The 18,148-nt window shown below is 47.0% G+C and overlaps 3 protein-coding genes across 3 annotated transcripts in view; all 3 read left to right on the plus strand.

The window, feature by feature from the left end:
* Positions 1 to 10,980, plus strand: part of LOC121685606 — a 48,176-nt gene extending 37,196 nt beyond the window's left edge. Inside the window, exons 119-150 of the mRNA XM_042066211.1 lie at positions 86 to 107; positions 220 to 247; positions 334 to 418; positions 553 to 699; positions 793 to 1,001; positions 1,102 to 1,205; positions 1,326 to 1,444; positions 1,543 to 1,710; positions 1,817 to 2,016; positions 2,146 to 2,258; positions 2,409 to 2,515; positions 2,662 to 2,838; positions 2,963 to 3,171; positions 3,301 to 3,398; positions 3,513 to 3,544; positions 3,663 to 3,684; positions 3,797 to 3,824; positions 7,488 to 7,572; positions 7,707 to 7,853; positions 7,945 to 8,153; positions 8,254 to 8,357; positions 8,478 to 8,596; positions 8,695 to 8,862; positions 8,969 to 9,168; positions 9,298 to 9,410; positions 9,561 to 9,667; positions 9,814 to 9,990; positions 10,115 to 10,323; positions 10,453 to 10,550; positions 10,665 to 10,696; positions 10,815 to 10,836; positions 10,949 to 10,980. Coding sequence (XP_041922145.1) covers positions 86 to 107; positions 220 to 247; positions 334 to 418; positions 553 to 699; positions 793 to 1,001; positions 1,102 to 1,205; positions 1,326 to 1,444; positions 1,543 to 1,710; positions 1,817 to 2,016; positions 2,146 to 2,258; positions 2,409 to 2,515; positions 2,662 to 2,838; positions 2,963 to 3,171; positions 3,301 to 3,398; positions 3,513 to 3,544; positions 3,663 to 3,684; positions 3,797 to 3,824; positions 7,488 to 7,572; positions 7,707 to 7,853; positions 7,945 to 8,153; positions 8,254 to 8,357; positions 8,478 to 8,596; positions 8,695 to 8,862; positions 8,969 to 9,168; positions 9,298 to 9,410; positions 9,561 to 9,667; positions 9,814 to 9,990; positions 10,115 to 10,323; positions 10,453 to 10,550; positions 10,665 to 10,696; positions 10,815 to 10,836; positions 10,949 to 10,980 — 3,690 coding nt within the window. The remainder of the gene's footprint in view (positions 1 to 85; positions 108 to 219; positions 248 to 333; positions 419 to 552; positions 700 to 792; positions 1,002 to 1,101; positions 1,206 to 1,325; positions 1,445 to 1,542; positions 1,711 to 1,816; positions 2,017 to 2,145; positions 2,259 to 2,408; positions 2,516 to 2,661; positions 2,839 to 2,962; positions 3,172 to 3,300; positions 3,399 to 3,512; positions 3,545 to 3,662; positions 3,685 to 3,796; positions 3,825 to 7,487; positions 7,573 to 7,706; positions 7,854 to 7,944; positions 8,154 to 8,253; positions 8,358 to 8,477; positions 8,597 to 8,694; positions 8,863 to 8,968; positions 9,169 to 9,297; positions 9,411 to 9,560; positions 9,668 to 9,813; positions 9,991 to 10,114; positions 10,324 to 10,452; positions 10,551 to 10,664; positions 10,697 to 10,814; positions 10,837 to 10,948) is intronic.
* Positions 10,981 to 11,040: 60 nt separating this feature from the next.
* On the plus strand, positions 11,041 to 14,553 carry LOC121685607. Its single transcript, XM_042066212.1, has 15 exons — positions 11,041 to 11,147; positions 11,282 to 11,428; positions 11,518 to 11,726; positions 11,827 to 11,930; positions 12,051 to 12,169; positions 12,268 to 12,435; positions 12,542 to 12,741; positions 12,871 to 12,983; positions 13,134 to 13,240; positions 13,387 to 13,563; positions 13,688 to 13,896; positions 14,026 to 14,123; positions 14,238 to 14,269; positions 14,388 to 14,409; positions 14,522 to 14,553. The coding sequence occupies exons 1-15, from the start codon at positions 11,124 to 11,126 to the stop codon at positions 14,551 to 14,553; spliced, it is 1,761 nt and encodes a 586-aa protein (XP_041922146.1). The 5' UTR covers positions 11,041 to 11,123.
* Positions 14,554 to 14,613: 60 nt separating this feature from the next.
* On the plus strand, positions 14,614 to 18,126 carry LOC121685608. The gene is made up of 15 exons (XM_042066213.1): positions 14,614 to 14,720; positions 14,855 to 15,001; positions 15,092 to 15,300; positions 15,401 to 15,504; positions 15,625 to 15,743; positions 15,842 to 16,009; positions 16,116 to 16,315; positions 16,445 to 16,557; positions 16,708 to 16,814; positions 16,961 to 17,137; positions 17,262 to 17,470; positions 17,599 to 17,696; positions 17,811 to 17,842; positions 17,961 to 17,982; positions 18,095 to 18,126. Exons 1-15 carry the CDS (start codon positions 14,697 to 14,699, stop codon positions 18,124 to 18,126), a joined length of 1,761 nt encoding a protein of 586 aa, XP_041922147.1. The 5' UTR covers positions 14,614 to 14,696.
* The last annotated feature ends 22 nt before the right edge of the window (positions 18,127 to 18,148 follow it).

The following is an 18,148-nucleotide window of genomic DNA, read 5'->3' on the forward strand; positions in this document are numbered from 1 at the left end:
AACATGCCCTCACATTGACTTAATGTATTTCCAAGTACCTTGTTATTTCAATGATTCAGCTGAGTTATGTTTTTCTCTCCTCCAGTGCGCAGAGACCGTGGTGGATGGTAAGTCCCTCTCCAGGGTGCCTAGTATTTGTCTTTTCAAAGAAACATGTATTTGTCTTAAAATTGGTTTGGTCCCTAAAATCTTTCTTCATGTGAATCTTGTCTTCTACAGAGGAGAGTCTTTGTGCTAACGCCAGCAGGTGAGTGAACCATTAGAGGCATAGTCAAGTTTTGAAGTAGCCTGTGTCAGACATGTCAGTAACGTGTTTTCCATTGTGACACACAGCATCTCAGAGCAGGATCTCCTGGCCTCTGTGTACTTCACTGGGACGCTTTGCAATTTCAGCATGGGAGACCTCGCATGCTCCTCGGTAGGCGTACACGGACCTTGCCGGCAAATGCTTTCGGAAGTGCTTGCAGGCATCATTTGGTGTTTTGGCATCCAACAGCTAAAGTTAGGCTTGGGCCCGTTGTCATTAATCACACTTTTCTTGTCTTCCTTAAGCTGGAATCTCTATCTGCGGACGGCTTGGCCACACTGCTGGAGTGCAAGCTTCCCAACAGCAACAGTTATCCCAAAGAAACCTGGAAGGCCTTCTTTGTCAAAGTGGCCGGCATCCTTGATGAAGCCCTTGTCCAATATTCTGGCAAGGTAGGTGTGGTTCTCCAGTCTTACCCAACTCTTCAGCATCATAAGCGGACGTGGACATGAACAATGTCCCCCCCCCCCCCCCCCTCTTTACAGGTCCAAAACCTCACTCTGTCCGTGCCCACGGTCCTCGAAGTGATACGAGAAGTCAAACTCAACGACTTAACTGAAGCGCAGTTGAAAGACAAAGCATTCATCAGCCAGTGGTTTAACATCAGACTGGGGCCATTTTTACCATCTGTGACCCCAATGTTCCTGACATGCCTAACCAACCAGAGTTTCAGTTGTGAGACCTTCCAGGCTGTGTACGTACAGACACTCTACAGACACTCAATACTTAACGCCGCTTCAATGTTCCTCACGAGCAAGGTGATCTTATGTATTCTTCTGTCTTTCTCCATTCAGGGTGGCAGCTCTCAGCAACCGGTCAACAGCCATGAATGAGGAGCAAAAGAAAGCCATCTTCACTAGCTTCCTGTATCCGTTCCTATCAAGAGGAGACTCATCAGGTTTGTGCTTGGGAAAAGACTTCTAGGCTTTGACAAAAGGTTCATACTTGACATGGTAATGTCTCTCAACAGTCAGAGAACCTGCGTGGCTATAGTCTTTCTTTGCTGCATTTGTTTCAGATCCTGGCTGCATTACTGGCACCATGGGCAGCAAAGACTGGCTTCAGACTAACTTTGGCCAATTTTCGGTTTATGCGCCTCTGGAAGATCTACAAAAACTCAATGTCAACTTCTCCAGCGTAAGTGGCTTGTACTTTTTCCTGATTGTGCACACAAAATATCCTGTTAGCTTCCCGGCCCAGCAGGCCTCTAACTGCTTTTGCGTTTCCCATTGCAGTTTGAGTCTCTGGAACTGCTGACACCATCCCAGGCAGCGCAGCTGACTCTGACGTCCGGAGCACTGAATGACACCACCAAAATCACGGCCATCTTTCAAGTCCTGTTGGTGGGAGATGCTCTCGAAAATGTTGACGCGTTTCTGACGACGCTGAGCGCGGCTCCTGAGGTAATTCACACCATCAAGTTAAGACGACAAAGATTTCCAGCACACCACACTGGTGCGCTTCATAAGGTATATGAGCGCTGATGTACTGTATGTCCTGTTTCCACAGATTCCAGATATTGCCCCTCCCGTGAGAGACTTTGTCATGAACAGCACCTTCCAAGTCATCAGTGTCAATTTCTTGCACTTTGATGTATCAGCCTGGATCTCCTGGTTCCAAGTGAAACTCATTCCTATTCTCCCCAGTTTCACTACAGTGATGCTCACTCAAACAACTGCACAGGCAAACTGCACCAACTACCAAGTCATGTAAGCACGGTGCATTCTCTCTGATGATCACCAGACCTGAATGATGCCAGTTGCCACGGCAGTAGAAATGCCTGATGTGGGCTAGCAAGCTTCCTAACTTTTGATATGTGAACAATTCTTCTCTCGTAGTGTGAGAGGAATGGGCATCGTCTTCGAAAAGATGCCGCTGAGCAGAAGAAAAGGAATCGCCAACGTCCTCGTCCAACATCTCAAGCAATTTTCCGCCACGTTCAGCGAGATAGGTATTTGACCACACTATCGTACTTAACCTGGGTTTTGACGAAAGGTTTCCAGAGCCTTGTTAGAGCTTGCCATTTTCTTAGTGTTGCTCAAAATTCCAGAAATGGTAGCACTTACCTCAGGCTTTGACCAAGGTTTGGTTTATTTTGTAGCCTGCAGACTTGACATCCGGAATGATGCCCAATGGCTAGAGGTCAACCTGGGTCCTTTCGCCAAAGAAGTAGACTACTCTGCTTTGAAGGAGCTGAACATTACAGGAGTAAGAAACACCTTATTTGTACTCTCCAACTTTCCTGTCCACAGCGCACGCCGCACCATTAAAGAAAGTGCTTTTTGCCATTTCAAGATTTAGCTGCGGGCACTTGCATGAACTTTTTTTCACCAATAATTATTTTGCTTCCACAGCTGGCAACTTTGGATTTGCTTTCACCAGAGCAGAAAGCTGAGCTGGTTCTGGATCCCAGCACCGGTGCTCTGGAGAATGTGACTGTCTTGAAGGAAGTCTTTGTCAGCGTAACAGCATCTCCAGAAGTTGAGAAACTCGACGACTTCTTCCAGACTTTTGTCATTTTCACAATACAGGTGAGGGTGTAGCAATAAAGGTCAAACTTGACCACTGCCCAAAACGCACCTGGATCGACAGTGGCAACCAATATAGGTCTGTGTCTGGCCTCATGCCTAACTCATTTGTCTTTTTGCCTTTTAGCAAAACATCACCTACATTACAAACACTGCTGTGAGAGACACCATGCTCAACCTGACACTGACAGCCCTGGCTCCCAGATTCCCCACCTTCCAACCCAGCGACTTCACCTTGTGGTTCCAAGTCAATCTGGCTGTTCTGCTGGTCAGCATCCGTCCTGCGAGTCTGAACGTCATCCCCATGAACATCAGCTGCGACTCTCTCAAAGCCATGTGAGACACTCATACCTTTTTTTTTTTTCAATTTCAGCAGAGGTCCTACCACCAGTGTAAAGTTTAAATTAGGCAAATGACAAAATTTGCAATCTCGAGCTGATGCATATGACATTTCCTTTGACTTAGAATCGGGGCTTTTGACAAATCTTTGAAAACGCTCCCACCGGGTGTCTCAGCAGACCTCCAGTCAAGCAGAGACTACCTGGAACAGAGGTTGCCTCCAGGTACGAGATGCACAACTGGTGATGTGATGCTTATGTGTAGAGTATGTGATTCCTTCTTGGTATGACTGTGGCCTGCTCTCCTCTAAGCTTTGCCCTTTTTGTCTCCTCATACAGGCTGTACACCACCACCACCTCCAGTGGGCGTGGTAAGTAGCCTCTAAAGCAAAATCACACTGCAAAACATGCCCTCACATTGACTTAATGTATTTCCAAGTACCTTGTTATTTCAATGATTCAGCTGAGTTATGTTTTTCTCTCCTCCAGTGCGCAGAGACCGTGGTGGATGGTAAGTCCCTCTCCAGGGTGCCTAGTATTTGTCTTTTCAAAGAAACATGTATTTGTCTTAAAATTGGTTTGGTCCCTAAAATCTTTCTTCATGTGAATCTTGTCTTCTACAGAGGAGAGTCTTTGTGCTAACGCCAGCAGGTGAGTGAACCATTAGAGGCATAGTCAAGTTTTGAAGTAGCCTGTGTCAGACATGTCAGTAACGTGTTTTCCATTGTGACACACAGCATCTCAGAGCAGGATCTCCTGGCCTCTGTGTACTTCACTGGGACGCTTTGCAATTTCAGCATGGGAGACCTCGCATGCTCCTCGGTAGGCGTACACGGACCTTGCCGGCAAATGCTTTCGGAAGTGCTTGCAGGCATCATTTGGTGTTTTGGCATCCAACAGCTAAAGTTAGGCTTGGGCCCGTTGTCATTAATCACACTTTTCTTGTCTTCCTTAAGCTGGAATCTCTATCTGCGGACGGCTTGGCCACACTGCTGGAGTGCAAGCTTCCCAACAGCAACAGTTATCCCAAAGAAACCTGGAAGGCCTTCTTTGTCAAAGTGGCCGGCATCCTTGATGAAGCCCTTGTCCAATATTCTGGCAAGGTAGGTGTGGTTCTCCAGTCTTACCCAACTCTTCAGCATCATAAGCGGACGTGGACATGAACAATGTCCCCCCCCCCCCCCCCCCCCCTCTTTACAGGTCCAAAACCTCACTCTGTCCGTGCCCACGGTCCTCGAAGTGATACGAGAAGTCAAACTCAACGACTTAACTGAAGCGCAGTTGAAAGACAAAGCATTCATCAGCCAGTGGTTTAACATCAGACTGGGGCCATTTTTACCATCTGTGACCCCAATGTTCCTGACATGCCTAACCAACCAGAGTTTCAGTTGTGAGACCTTCCAGGCTGTGTACGTACAGACACTCTACAGACACTCAATACTTAACGCCGCTTCAATGTTCCTCACGAGCAAGGTGATCTTATGTATTCTTCTGTCTTTCTCCATTCAGGGTGGCAGCTCTCAGCAACCGGTCAACAGCCATGAATGAGGAGCAAAAGAAAGCCATCTTCACTAGCTTCCTGTATCCGTTCCTATCAAGAGGAGACTCATCAGGTTTGTGCTTGGGAAAAGACTTCTAGGCTTTGACAAAAGGTTCATACTTGACATGGTAATGTCTCTCAACAGTCAGAGAACCTGCGTGGCTATAGTCTTTCTTTGCTGCATTTGTTTCAGATCCTGGCTGCATTACTGGCACCATGGGCAGCAAAGACTGGCTTCAGACTAACTTTGGCCAATTTTCGGTTTATGCGCCTCTGGAAGATCTACAAAAACTCAATGTCAACTTCTCCAGCGTAAGTGGCTTGTACTTTTTCCTGATTGTGCACACAAAATATCCTGTTAGCTTCCCGGCCCAGCAGGCCTCTAACTGCTTTTGCGTTGCCCATTGCAGTTTGAGTCTCTGGAACTGCTGACACCATCCCAGGCAGCGCAGCTGACTCTGACGTCCGGAGCACTGAATGACACCACCAAAATCACGGCCATCTTTCAAGTCCTGTTGGTGGGAGATGCTCTCGAAAATGTTGACGCGTTTCTGACGACGCTGAGCGCGGCTCCTGAGGTAATTCACACCATCAAGTTAAGACGACAAAGATTTCCAGCACACCACACTGGTGCGCTTCATAAGGGATATGAGCGCTGATGTACTGTATGTCCTGTTTCCACAGATTCCAGATATTGCCCCTCCCGTGAGAGACTTTGTCATGAACAGCACCTTCCAAGTCATCAGTGTCAATTTCTTGCACTTTGATGTATCAGCCTGGATCTCCTGGTTCCAAGTGAAACTCATTCCTATTCTCCCCAGTTTCACTACAGTGATGCTCACTCAAACAACTGCACAGGCAAACTGCACCAACTACCAAGTCATGTAAGCACGGTGCATTCTCTCTGATGATCACCAGACCTGAATGATGCCAGTTGCCACGGCAGTAGAAATGCCTGATGTGGGCTAGCAAGCTTCCTAACTTTTGATATGTGAACAATTCTTCTCTCGTAGTGTGAGAGGAATGGGCATCGTCTTCGAAAAGATGCCGCTGAGCAGAAGAAAAGGAATCGCCAACGTCCTCGTCCAACATCTCAAGCAATTTTCCGCCACGTTCAGCGAGATAGGTATTTGACCACACTATCGTACTTAACCTGGGTTTTGACGAAAGGTTTCCAGAGCCTTGTTAGAGCTTGCCATTTTCTTAGTGTTGCTCAAAATTCCAGAAATGGTAGCACTTACCTCAGGCTTTGACCAAGGTTTGGTTTATTTTGTAGCCTGCAGACTTGACATCCGGAATGATGCCCAATGGCTAGAGGTCAACCTGGGTCCTTTCGCCAAAGAAGTAGACTACTCTGCTTTGAAGGAGCTGAACATTACAGGAGTAAGAAACACCTTATTTGTACTCTCCAACTTTCCTGTCCACAGCGCACGCCGCACCATTAAAGAAAGTGCTTTTTGCCATTTCAAGATTTAGCTGCGGGCACTTGCATGGACTTTTTTTCACCAATAATTATTTTGCTTCCACAGCTGGCAACTTTGGATTTGCTTTCACCAGAGCAGAAAGCTGAGCTGGTTCTGGATCCCAGCACCGGTGCTCTGGAGAATGTGACTGTCTTGAAGGAAGTCTTTGTCAGCGTAACAGCATCTCCAGAAGTTGAGCAACTCGACGACTTCTTCCAGACTTTTGTCATTTTCACAATACAGGTGAGGGTGTAGCAATAAAGGTCAAACTTGACCACTGCCCAAAACGCACCTGGATCGACAGTGGCAACCAATATAGGTCTGTGTCTGGCCTCATGCCTAACTCATTTGTCTTTTTGCCTTTTAGCAAAACATCACCTACATTACAAACACTGCTGTGAGAGACACCATGCTCAACCTGACACTGACAGCCCTGGCTCCCAGATTCCCCACCTTCCAACCCAGCGACTTCACCTTGTGGTTCCAAGTCAATCTGGCTGTTCTGCTGGTCAGCATCCGTCCTGCGAGTCTGAACGTCATCCCCATGAACATCAGCTGCGACTCTCTCAAAGCCATGTGAGACACTCATACCTCTTTTTTTTTTCAATTTCAGCAGAGGTCCTACCACCAGTGTAAAGTTTAAATTAGGCAAATGACAAAATTTGCAATCTCGAGCTGATGCATATGACATTTCCTTTGACTTAGAATCGGGGCTTTTGACAAATCTTTGAAAACGCTCCCACCGGGTGTCTCAGCAGACCTCCAGTCAAGCAGAGACTACCTGGAACAGAGGTTGCCTCCAGGTACGAGATGCACAACTGGTGATGTGATGCTTATGTGTAGAGTATGTGATTCCTTCTTGGTATGACTGTGGCCTGCTCTCCTCTAAGCTTTGCCCTTTTTGTCTCCTCATACAGGCTGTACACCACCACCACCTCCAGTGGGCGTGGTAAGTAGCCTCTAAAGCAAAATCACACTGCAAAACATGCCCTCACATTGACTTCATGTATTTCCAAGTACCTTGTTATTTCAATGATTCAGCTGAGTTATGTTTTTCTCTCCTCCAGTGCGCAGAGACCGTGGTGGATGGTAAGTCCCTCTCCAGGGTGCCTAGTATTTGTCTTTTCAAAGAAACATGTATTTGTCTTAAAATTGGTTTGGTCCCTAAAATCTTCATGTGAATCTTGTCTTTTACAGAGGAGAGTCTTTGTGCTAACGTCAGCAGGTGAGTGAACCATTAGAGGCATAGTCAAGTTTTGAAGTAGTCTGTGTCAGACATGTCAGTAACGTGTTTTCCATTGTGACACACAGCATCTCAGAGCAGGATCTCCTGGCCTCTGTGAACTCCACTGGGACGCTTTGCAATTTCAGCATGGGAGACCTCGCATGCTCCTCGGTAGGCGTACACGGACCTTGCCGGCAAATGCTTTCGGAAGTGCTTGCAGGCATCATTTGGTGTTTTGGCATCCAACAGCTAAAGTTAGGCTTGGGCCCGTTGTCATTAATCACACTTTTCTTGTCTTCCTTAAGCTGGAATCTCTATCTGCGGACGGCTTGGCCACACTGCTGGAGTGCAAGCTTCCCAACAGCAACAGTTATCCCAAAGAAACCTGGAAGGCCTTCTTTGTCAAAGTGGCCGGCATCCTTGATGAAGCCCTTGTCCAATATTCTGGCAAGGTAGGTGTGGTTCTCCAGTCTTACCCAACTCTTCAGCATCATAAGCGGACGTGGACATGAACAATGTTCCCCCCCCCCCCCCTCTTTACAGGTCCAAAACCTCACTCTGTCCGTGCCCACGGTCCTCGAAGTGATACGAGAAGTCAAACTCAACGACTTAACTGAAGCGCAGTTGAAAGACAAAGCATTCATCAGCCAGTGGTTTAACATCAGACTGGGGCCATTTTTACCATCTGTGACCCCAATGTTCCTGACATGCCTAACCAACCAGAGTTTCAGTTGTGAGACCTTCCAGGCTGTGTACGTACAGACACTCTACAGACACTCAATACTTAACGCCGCTTCAATGTTCCTCACGAGCAAGGTGATCTTATGTATTCTTCTGTCTTTCTCCATTCAGGGTGGCAGCTCTCAGCAACCGGTCAACAGCCATGAATGAGGAGCAAAAGAAAGCCATCTTCACTAGCTTCCTGTATCCGTTCCTATCAAGAGGAGACTCATCAGGTTTGTGCTTGGGAAAAGACTTCTAGGCTTTGACAAAAGGTTCATACTTGACATGGTAATGTCTCTCAACAGTCAGAGAACCTGCGTGGCTATAGTCTTTCTTTGCTGCATTTGTTTCAGATCCTGGCTGCATTACTGGCACCATGGGCAGCAAAGACTGGCTTCAGACTAACTTTGGCCAATTTTCGGTTTATGCGCCTCTGGAAGATCTACAAAAACTCAATGTCAACTTCTCCAGCGTAAGTGGCTTGTACTTTTTCCTGATTGTGCACACAAAATATCCTGTTAGCTTCCCGGCCCAGCAGGCCTCTAACTGCTTTTGCGTTGCCCATTGCAGTTTGAGTCTCTGGAACTGCTGACACCATCCCAGGCAGCGCAGCTGACTCTGACGTCCGGAGCACTGAATGACACCACCAAAATCACGGCCATCTTTCAAGTCCTGTTGGTGGGAGATGCTCTCGAAAATGTTGACGCGTTTCTGACGACGCTGAGCGCGGCTCCTGAGGTAATTCACACCATCAAGTTAAGACGACAAAGATTTCCAGCACACCACACTGGTGCGCTTCATAAGGGATATGAGCGCTGATGTACTGTATGTCCTGTTTCCACAGATTCCAGATATTGCCCCTCCCGTGAGAGACTTTGTCATGAACAGCACCTTCCAAGTCATCAGTGTCAATTTCTTGCACTTTGATGTATCAGCCTGGATCTCCTGGTTCCAAGTGAAACTCATTCCTATTCTCCCCAGTTTCACTACAGTGATGCTCACTCAAACAACTGCACAGGCAAACTGCACCAACTACCAAGTCATGTAAGCACGGTGCATTCTCTCTGATGATCACCAGACCTGAATGATGCCAGTTGCCACGGCAGTAGAAATGCCTGATGTGGGCTAGCAAGCTTCCTAACTTTTGATATGTGAACAATTCTTCTCTCGTAGTGTGAGAGGAATGGGCATCGTCTTCGAAAAGATGCCGCTGAGCAGAAGAAAAGGAATCGCCAACGTCCTCGTCCAACATCTCAAGCAATTTTCCGCCACGTTCAGCGAGATAGGTATTTGACCACACTATCGTACTTAACCTGGGTTTTGACGAAAGGTTTCCAGAGCCTTGTTAGAGCTTGCCATTTTCTTAGTGTTGCTCAAAATTCCAGAAATGGTAGCACTTACCTCAGGCTTTGACCAAGGTTTGGTTTATTTTGTAGCCTGCAGACTTGACATCCGGAATGATGCCCAATGGCTAGAGGTCAACCTGGGTCCTTTCGCCAAAGAAGTAGACTACTCTGCTTTGAAGGAGCTGAACATTACAGGAGTAAGAAACACCTTATTTGTACTCTCCAACTTTCCTGTCCACAGCGCACGCCGCACCATTAAAGAAAGTGCTTTTTGCCATTTCAAGATTTAGCTGCGGGCACTTGCATGGACTTTTTTTCACCAATAATTATTTTGCTTCCACAGCTGGCAACTTTGGATTTGCTTTCACCAGAGCAGAAAGCTGAGCTGGTTCTGGATCCCAGCACCGGTGCTCTGGAGAATGTGACTGTCTTGAAGGAAGTCTTTGTCAGCGTAACAGCATCTCCAGAAGTTGAGCAACTCGACGACTTCTTCCAGACTTTTGTCATTTTCACAATACAGGTGAGGGTGTAGCAATAAAGGTCAAACTTGACCACTGCCCAAAACGCACCTGGATCGACAGTGGCAACCAATATAGGTCTGTGTCTGGCCTCATGCCTAACTCATTTGTCTTTTTGCCTTTTAGCAAAACATCACCTACATTACAAACACTGCTGTGAGAGACACCATGCTCAACCTGACACTGACAGCCCTGGCTCCCAGATTCCCCACCTTCCAACCCAGCGACTTCACCTTGTGGTTCCAAGTCAATCTGGCTGTTCTGCTGGTCAGCATCCGTCCTGCGAGTCTGAACGTCATCCCCATGAACATCAGCTGCGACTCTCTCAAAGCCATGTGAGACACTCATACCTCTTTTTTTTTTCAATTTCAGCAGAGGTCCTACCACCAGTGTAAAGTTTAAATTAGGCAAATGACAAAATTTGCAATCTCGAGCTGATGCATATGACATTTCCTTTGACTTAGAATCGGGGCTTTTGACAAATCTTTGAAAACGCTCCCACCGGGTGTCTCAGCAGACCTCCAGTCAAGCAGAGACTACCTGGAACAGAGGTTGCCTCCAGGTACGAGATGCACAACTGGTGATGTGATGCTTATGTGTAGAGTATGTGATTCCTTCTTGGTATGACTGTGGCCTGCTCTCCTCTAAGCTTTGCCCTTTTTGTCTCCTCATACAGGCTGTACACCACCACCACCTCCAGTGGGCGTGGTAAGTAGCCTCTAAAGCAAAATCACACTGCAAAACATGCCCTCACATTGACTTAATGTATTTCCAAGTACCTTGTTATTTCAATGATTCAGCTGAGTTATGTTTTTCTCTCCTCCAGTGCGCAGAGACCGTGGTGGATGGTAAGTCCCTCTCCAGGGTGCCTAGTATTTGTCTTTTCAAAGAAACATGTATTTGTCTTAAAATTGGTTTGGTCCCTAAAATCTTTCTTCATGTGAATCTTGTCTTTTACAGAGGAGAGTCTTTGTGCTAACGTCAGCAGGTGAGTGAACCATTAGAGGCATAGTCAAGTTTTGAAGTAGTCTGTGTCAGACATGTCAGTAACGTGTTTTCCATTGTGACACACAGCATCTCAGAGCAGGATCTCCTGGCCTCTGTGAACTCCACTGGGACGCTTTGCAATTTCAGCATGGGAGACCTCGCATGCTCCTCGGTAGGCGTACACGGACCTTGCCGGCAAATGCTTTCGGAAGTGCTTGCAGGCATCATTTGGTGTTTTGGCATCCAACAGCTAAAGTTAGGCTTGGGCCCGTTGTCATTAATCACACTTTTCTTGTCTTCCTTAAGCTGGAATCTCTATCTGCGGACGGCTTGGCCACACTGCTGGAGTGCAAGCTTCCCAACAGCAACAGTTATCCCAAAGAAACCTGGAAGGCCTTCTTTGTCAAAGTGGCCGGCATCCTTGATGAAGCCCTTGTCCAATATTCTGGCAAGGTAGGTGTGGTTCTCCAGTCTTACCCAACTCTTCAGCATCATAAGCGGACGTGGACATGAACAATGTTCCCCCCCCCCCCTCTTTACAGGTCCAAAACCTCACTCTGTCCGTGCCCACGGTCCTCGAAGTGATACGAGAAGTCAAACTCAACGACTTAACTGAAGCGCAGTTGAAAGACAAAGCATTCATCAGCCAGTGGTTTAACATCAGACTGGGGCCATTTTTACCATCTGTGACCCCAATGTTCCTGACATGCCTAACCAACCAGAGTTTCAGTTGTGAGACCTTCCAGGCTGTGTACGTACAGACACTCTACAGACACTCAATACTTAACGCCGCTTCAATGTTCCTCACGAGCAAGGTGATCTTATGTATTCTTCTGTCTTTCTCCATTCAGGGTGGCAGCTCTCAGCAACCGGTCAACAGCCATGAATGAGGAGCAAAAGAAAGCCATCTTCACTAGCTTCCTGTATCCGTTCCTATCAAGAGGAGACTCATCAGGTTTGTGCTTGGGAAAAGACTTCTAGGCTTTGACAAAAGGTTCATACTTGACATGGTAATGTCTCTCAACAGTCAGAGAACCTGCGTGGCTATAGTCTTTCTTTGCTGCATTTGTTTCAGATCCTGGCTGCATTACTGGCACCATGGGCAGCAAAGACTGGCTTCAGACTAACTTTGGCCAATTTTCGGTTTATGCGCCTCTGGAAGATCTACAAAAACTCAATGTCAACTTCTCCAGCGTAAGTGGCTTGTACTTTTTCCTGATTGTGCACACAAAATATCCTGTTAGCTTCCCGGCCCAGCAGGCCTCTAACTGCTTTTGCGTTGCCCATTGCAGTTTGAGTCTCTGGAACTGCTGACACCATCCCAGGCAGCGCAGCTGACTCTGACGTCCGGAGCACTGAATGACACCACCAAAATCACGGCCATCTTTCAAGTCCTGTTGGTGGGAGATGCTCTCGAAAATGTTGACGCGTTTCTGACGACGCTGAGCGCGGCTCCTGAGGTAATTCACACCATCAAGTTAAGACGACAAAGATTTCCAGCACACCACACTGGTGCGCTTCATAAGGGATATGAGCGCTGATGTACTGTATGTCCTGTTTCCACAGATTCCAGATATTGCCCCTCCCGTGAGAGACTTTGTCATGAACAGCACCTTCCAAGTCATCAGTGTCAATTTCTTGCACTTTGATGTATCAGCCTGGATCTCCTGGTTCCAAGTGAAACTCATTCCTATTCTCCCCAGTTTCACTACAGTGATGCTCACTCAAACAACTGCACAGGCAAACTGCACCAACTACCAAATCATGTAAGCACGGTGCATTCTCTCTGATGATCACCAGACCTGAATGATGCCAGTTGCCACGGCAGTAGAAATGCCTGATGTGGGCTAGCAAGCTTCCTAACTTTTGATATGTGAACAATTCTTCTCTCGTAGTGTGAGAGGAATGGGCATCGTCTTCGAAAAGATGCCGCTGAGCAGAAGAAAAGGAATCGCCAACGTCCTCGTCCAACATCTCAAGCAATTTTCCGCCACGTTCAGCGAGATAGGTATTTGACCACACTATCGTACTTAACCTGGGTTTTGACGAAAGGTTTCCAGAGCCTTGTTAGAGCTTGCCATTTTCTTAGTGTTGCTCAAAATTCCAGAAATGGTAGCACTTACCTCAGGCTTTGACCAAGGTTTGGTTTATTTTGTAGCCTGCAGACTTGACATCCGGAATGATGCCCAATGGCTAGAGGTCAACCTGGGTCCTTTCGCCAAAGAAGTAGACTACTCTGCTTTGAAGGAGCTGAACATTACAGGAGTAAGAAACACCTTATTTGTACTCTCCAACTTTCCTGTCCACAGCGCACGCCGCACCATTAAAGAAAGTGCTTTTTGCCATTTCAAGATTTAGCTGCGGGCACTTGCATGGACTTTTTTTCACCAATAATTATTTTGCTTCCACAGCTGGCAACTTTGGATTTGCTTTCACCAGAGCAGAAAGCTGAGCTGGTTCTGGATCCCAGCACCGGTGCTCTGGAGAATGTGACTGTCTTGAAGGAAGTCTTTGTCAGCGTAACAGCATCTCCAGAAGTTGAGCAACTCGACGACTTCTTCCAGACTTTTGTCATTTTCACAATACAGGTGAGGGTGTAGCAATAAAGGTCAAACTTGACCACTGCCCAAAACGCACCTGGATCGACAGTGGCAACCAATATAGGTCTGTGTCTGGCCTCATGCCTAACTCATTTGTCTTTTTGCCTTTTAGCAAAACATCACCTACATTACAAACACTGCTGTGAGAGACACCATGCTCAACCTGACACTGACAGCCCTGGCTCCCAGATTCCCCACCTTCCAACCCAGCGACTTCACCTTGTGGTTCCAAGTCAATCTGGCTGTTCTGCTGGTCAGCATCCGTCCTGCGAGTCTGAACGTCATCCCCATGAACATCAGCTGCGACTCTCTCAAAGCCATGTGAGACACTCATACCTCTTTTTTTTTTCAATTTCAGCAGAGGTCCTACCACCAGTGTAAAGTTTAAATTAGGCAAATGACAAAATTTGCAATCTCGAGCTGATGCATATGACATTTCCTTTGACTTAGAATCGGGGCTTTTGACAAATCTTTGAAAACGCTCCCACCGGGTGTCTCAGCAGACCTCCAGTCAAGCAGAGACTACCTGGAACAGAGGTTGCCTCCAGGTACGAGATGCACAACTGGTGATGTGATGCTTATGTGTAGAGTATGTGATTCCTTCTTGGTATGACTGTGGCCTGCTCTCCTCTAAGCTTTGCCCTTTTTGTCTCCTCATACAGGCTGTACACCACCACCACCTCCAGTGGGCGTGGTAAGTAGCCTCTAAAGCAAAATCACACTGCAAAACATGCCCTCACATTGACTTCATGTATTTCCAAGTACCTTGTTATTTCAATGATTCAGCTGAGTTATGTTTTTCTCTCCTCCAGTGCGCAGAGACCGTGGTGGATGGTAAGTCCCTCTCCAGGGTGCCTAGTATTTGTCTTTTCAAAGAAACATGTATTTGTCTTAAAATTGGTTTGGTCCCTAAAATCTTTCTTCATGTGAATCTTGTCTTTTACAGAGGAGAGTCTTTGTGCTAACGTCAGCAGGTGAGTGAACCATTAGAGGCATAGTCAAGTTTTGAAGTAGTCTGTGTCAGACATGTCAGTAACGTGTTTTCCATTGTGACACACAGCATCTCAGAGCAGGATCTCCTGGCCTCTGTGAACTCCACTGGGACGCTTTGCAATTTCAGCATGGGAGACCTCGCATGCTCCTCGGTAGGCGTACACGGACCTTGCCGGCAAATGCTTTCGGAAGTGCTTGCAGGCATCATTTGGTGTTTTGGCATCCAACAGCTAAAGTTAGGCTTGGGCCCGTTGTCATTAATCACACTTTTCTTGTCTTCCTTAAGCTGGAATCTCTATCTGCGGACGGCTTGGCCACACTGCTGGAGTGCAAGCTTCCCAACAGCAACAGTTATCCCAAAGAAACCTGGAAGGCCTTCTTTGTCAAAGTGGCCGGCATCCTTGATGAAGCCCTTGTCCAATATTCTGGCAAGGTAGGTGTGGTTCTCCAGTCTTACCCAACTCTTCAGCATCATAAGCGGACGTGGACATGAACAATGTTCCCCCCCCCCCCCTCTTTACAGGTCCAAAACCTCACTCTGTCCGTGCCCACGGTCCTCGAAGTGATACGAGAAGTCAAACTCAACGACTTAACTGAAGCGCAGTTGAAAGACAAAGCATTCATCAGCCAGTGGTTTAACATCAGACTGGGGCCATTTTTACCATCTGTGACCCCAATGTTCCTGACATGCCTAACCAACCAGAGTTTCAGTTGTGAGACCTTCCAGGCTGTGTACGTACAGACACTCTACAGACACTCAATACTTAACGCCGCTTCAATGTTCCTCACGAGCAAGGTGATCTTATGTATTCTTCTGTCTTTCTCCATTCAGGGTGGCAGCTCTCAGCAACCGGTCAACAGCCATGAATGAGGAGCAAAAGAAAGCCATCTTCACTAGCTTCCTGTATCCGTTCCTATCAAGAGGAGACTCATCAGGTTTGTGCTTGGGAAAAGACTTCTAGGCTTTGACAAAAGGTTCATACTTGACATGGTAATGTCTCTCAACAGTCAGAGAACCTGCGTGGCTATAGTCTTTCTTTGCTGCATTTGTTTCAGATCCTGGCTGCATTACTGGCACCATGGGCAGCAAAGACTGGCTTCAGACTAACTTTGGCCAATTTTCGGTTTATGCGCCTCTGGAAGATCTACAAAAACTCAATGTCAACTTCTCCAGCGTAAGTGGCTTGTACTTTTTCCTGATTGTGCACACAAAATATCCTGTTAGCTTCCCGGCCCAGCAGGCCTCTAACTGCTTTTGCGTTGCCCATTGCAGTTTGAGTCTCTGGAACTGCTGACACCATCCCAGGCAGCGCAGCTGACTCTGACGTCCGGAGCACTGAATGACACCACCAAAATCACGGCCATCTTTCAAGTCCTGTTGGTGGGAGATGCTCTCGAAAATGTTGACGCGTTTCTGACGACGCTGAGCGCGGCTCCTGAGGTAATTCACACCATCAAGTTAAGACGACAAAGATTTCCAGCACACCACACTGGTGCGCTTCATAAGGGATATGAGCGCTGATGTACTGTATGTCCTGTTTCCACAGATTCCAGATATTGCCCCTCCCGTGAGAGACTTTGTCATGAACAGCACCTTCCAAGTCATCAGTGTCAATTTCTTGCACTTTGATGTATCAGCCTGGATCTCCTGGTTCCAAGTGAAACTCATTCCTATTCTCCCCAGTTTCACTACAGTGATGCTCACTCAAACAACTGCACAGGCAAACTGCACCAACTACCAAGTCATGTAAGCACGGTGCATTCTCTCTGATGATCACCAGACCTGAATGATGCCAGTTGCCACGGCAGTAGAAATGCCTGATGTGGGCTAGCAAGCTTCCTAACTTTTGATATGTGAACAATTCTTCTCTCGTAGTGTGAGAGGAATGGGCATCGTCTTCGAAAAGATGCCGCTGAGCAGAAGAAAAGGAATCGCCAACGTCCTCGTCCAACATCTCAAGCAATTTTCCGCCACGTTCAGCGAGATAGGTATTTGACCACACTATCGTACTTAACCTGGGTTTTGACGAAAGGTTTCCAGAGCCTTGTTAGAGCTTGCCATTTTCTTAGTGTTGCTCAAAATTCCAGAAATGGTAGCACTTACCTCAGGCTTTGACCAAGGTTTGGTTTATTTTGTAGCCTGCAGACTTGACATCCGGAATGATGCCCAATGGCTAGAGGTCAACCTGGGTCCTTTCGCCAAAGAAGTAGACTACTCTGCTTTGAAGGAGCTGAACATTACAGGAGTAAGAAACACCTTATTTGTACTCTCCAACTTTCCTGTCCACAGCGCACGCCGCACCATTAAAGAAAGTGCTTTTTGCCATTTCAAGATTTAGCTGCGGGCACTTGCATGGACTTTTTTTCACCAATAATTATTTTGCTTCCACAGCTGGCAACTTTGGATTTGCTTTCACCAGAGCAGAAAGCTGAGCTGGTTCTGGATCCCAGCACCGGTGCTCTGGAGAATGTGACTGTCTTGAAGGAAGTCTTTGTCAGCGTAACAGCATCTCCAGAAGTTGAGCAACTCGACGACTTCTTCCAGACTTTTGTCATTTTCACAATACAGGTGAGGGTGTAGCAATAAAGGTCAAACTTGACCACTGCCCAAAACGCACCTGGATCGACAGTGGCAACCAATATAGGTCTGTGTCTGGCCTCATGCCTAACTCATTTGTCTTTTTGCCTTTTAGCAAAACATCACCTACATTACAAACACTGCTGTGAGAGACACCATGCTCAACCTGACACTGACAGCCCTGGCTCCCAGATTCCCCACCTTCCAACCCAGCGACTTCACCTTGTGGTTCCAAGTCAATCTGGCTGTTCTGCTGGTCAGCATCCGTCCTGCGAGTCTGAACGTCATCCCCATGAACATCAGCTGCGACTCTCTCAAAGCCATGTGAGACACTCATACCTCTTTTTTTTTCAATTTCAGCAGAGGTCCTACCACCAGTGTAAAGTTTAAATTAGGCAAATGACAAAATTTGCAATCTCGAGCTGATGCATATGACATTTCCTTTGACTTAGAATCGGGGCTTTTGACAAATCTTTGAAAACGCTCCCACCGGGTGTCTCAGCAGACCTCCAGTCAAGCAGAGACTACCTGGAACAGAGGTTGCCTCCAGGTACGAGATGCACAACTGGTGATGTGATGCTTATGTGTAGAGTATGTGATTCCTTCTTGGTATGACTGTGGCCTGCTCTCCTCTAAGCTTTGCCCTTTTTGTCTCCTCATACAGGCTGTACACCACCACCACCTCCAGTGGGCGTGGTAAGTAGCCTCTAAAGCAAAATCACACTGCAAAACATGCCCTCACATTGACTTAATGTATTTCCAAGTACCTTGTTATTTCAATGATTCAGCTGAGTTATGTTTTTCTCTCCTCCAGTGCGCAGAGACCGTGGTGGATGGTAAGTCCCTCTCCAGGGTGCCTAGTATTTGTCTTTTCAAAGAAACATGTATTTGTCTTAAAATTGGTTTGGTCCCTAAAATCTTTCTTCATGTGAATCTTGTCTTTTACAGAGGAGAGTCTTTGTGCTAACGTCAGCAGGTGAGTGAACCATTAGAGGCATAGTC

The sequence above is a fragment of the Alosa sapidissima genome, chromosome 16 (genome assembly GCF_018492685.1).
Source record: "Alosa sapidissima isolate fAloSap1 chromosome 16, fAloSap1.pri, whole genome shotgun sequence".
Lineage (NCBI taxonomy): Eukaryota > Metazoa > Chordata > Actinopteri > Clupeiformes > Clupeidae > Alosa > Alosa sapidissima.

Excerpts from the sequence above, each read along its gene's own strand:
- LOC121685607 (XM_042066212.1), top strand. The coding sequence starts at position 11,124 with ATGGGAGACCTCGCATGCTCCTCG. Across the intron at positions 12,742-12,870 it reads TGCACCAACTACCAAATCAT|TGTGAGAGGAATGGGCATCG; the intron begins GTAAGCACGGTG and ends CTTCTCTCGTAG. Across the intron at positions 14,124-14,237 it reads GGAACAGAGGTTGCCTCCAG|GCTGTACACCACCACCACCT; the intron begins GTACGAGATGCA and ends CTCCTCATACAG.
- LOC121685608 (XM_042066213.1), top strand. The coding sequence starts at position 14,697 with ATGGGAGACCTCGCATGCTCCTCG. Across the intron at positions 16,558-16,707 it reads CGCCACGTTCAGCGAGATAG|CCTGCAGACTTGACATCCGG; the intron begins GTATTTGACCAC and ends TTTATTTTGTAG. Across the intron at positions 17,697-17,810 it reads GGAACAGAGGTTGCCTCCAG|GCTGTACACCACCACCACCT; the intron begins GTACGAGATGCA and ends CTCCTCATACAG.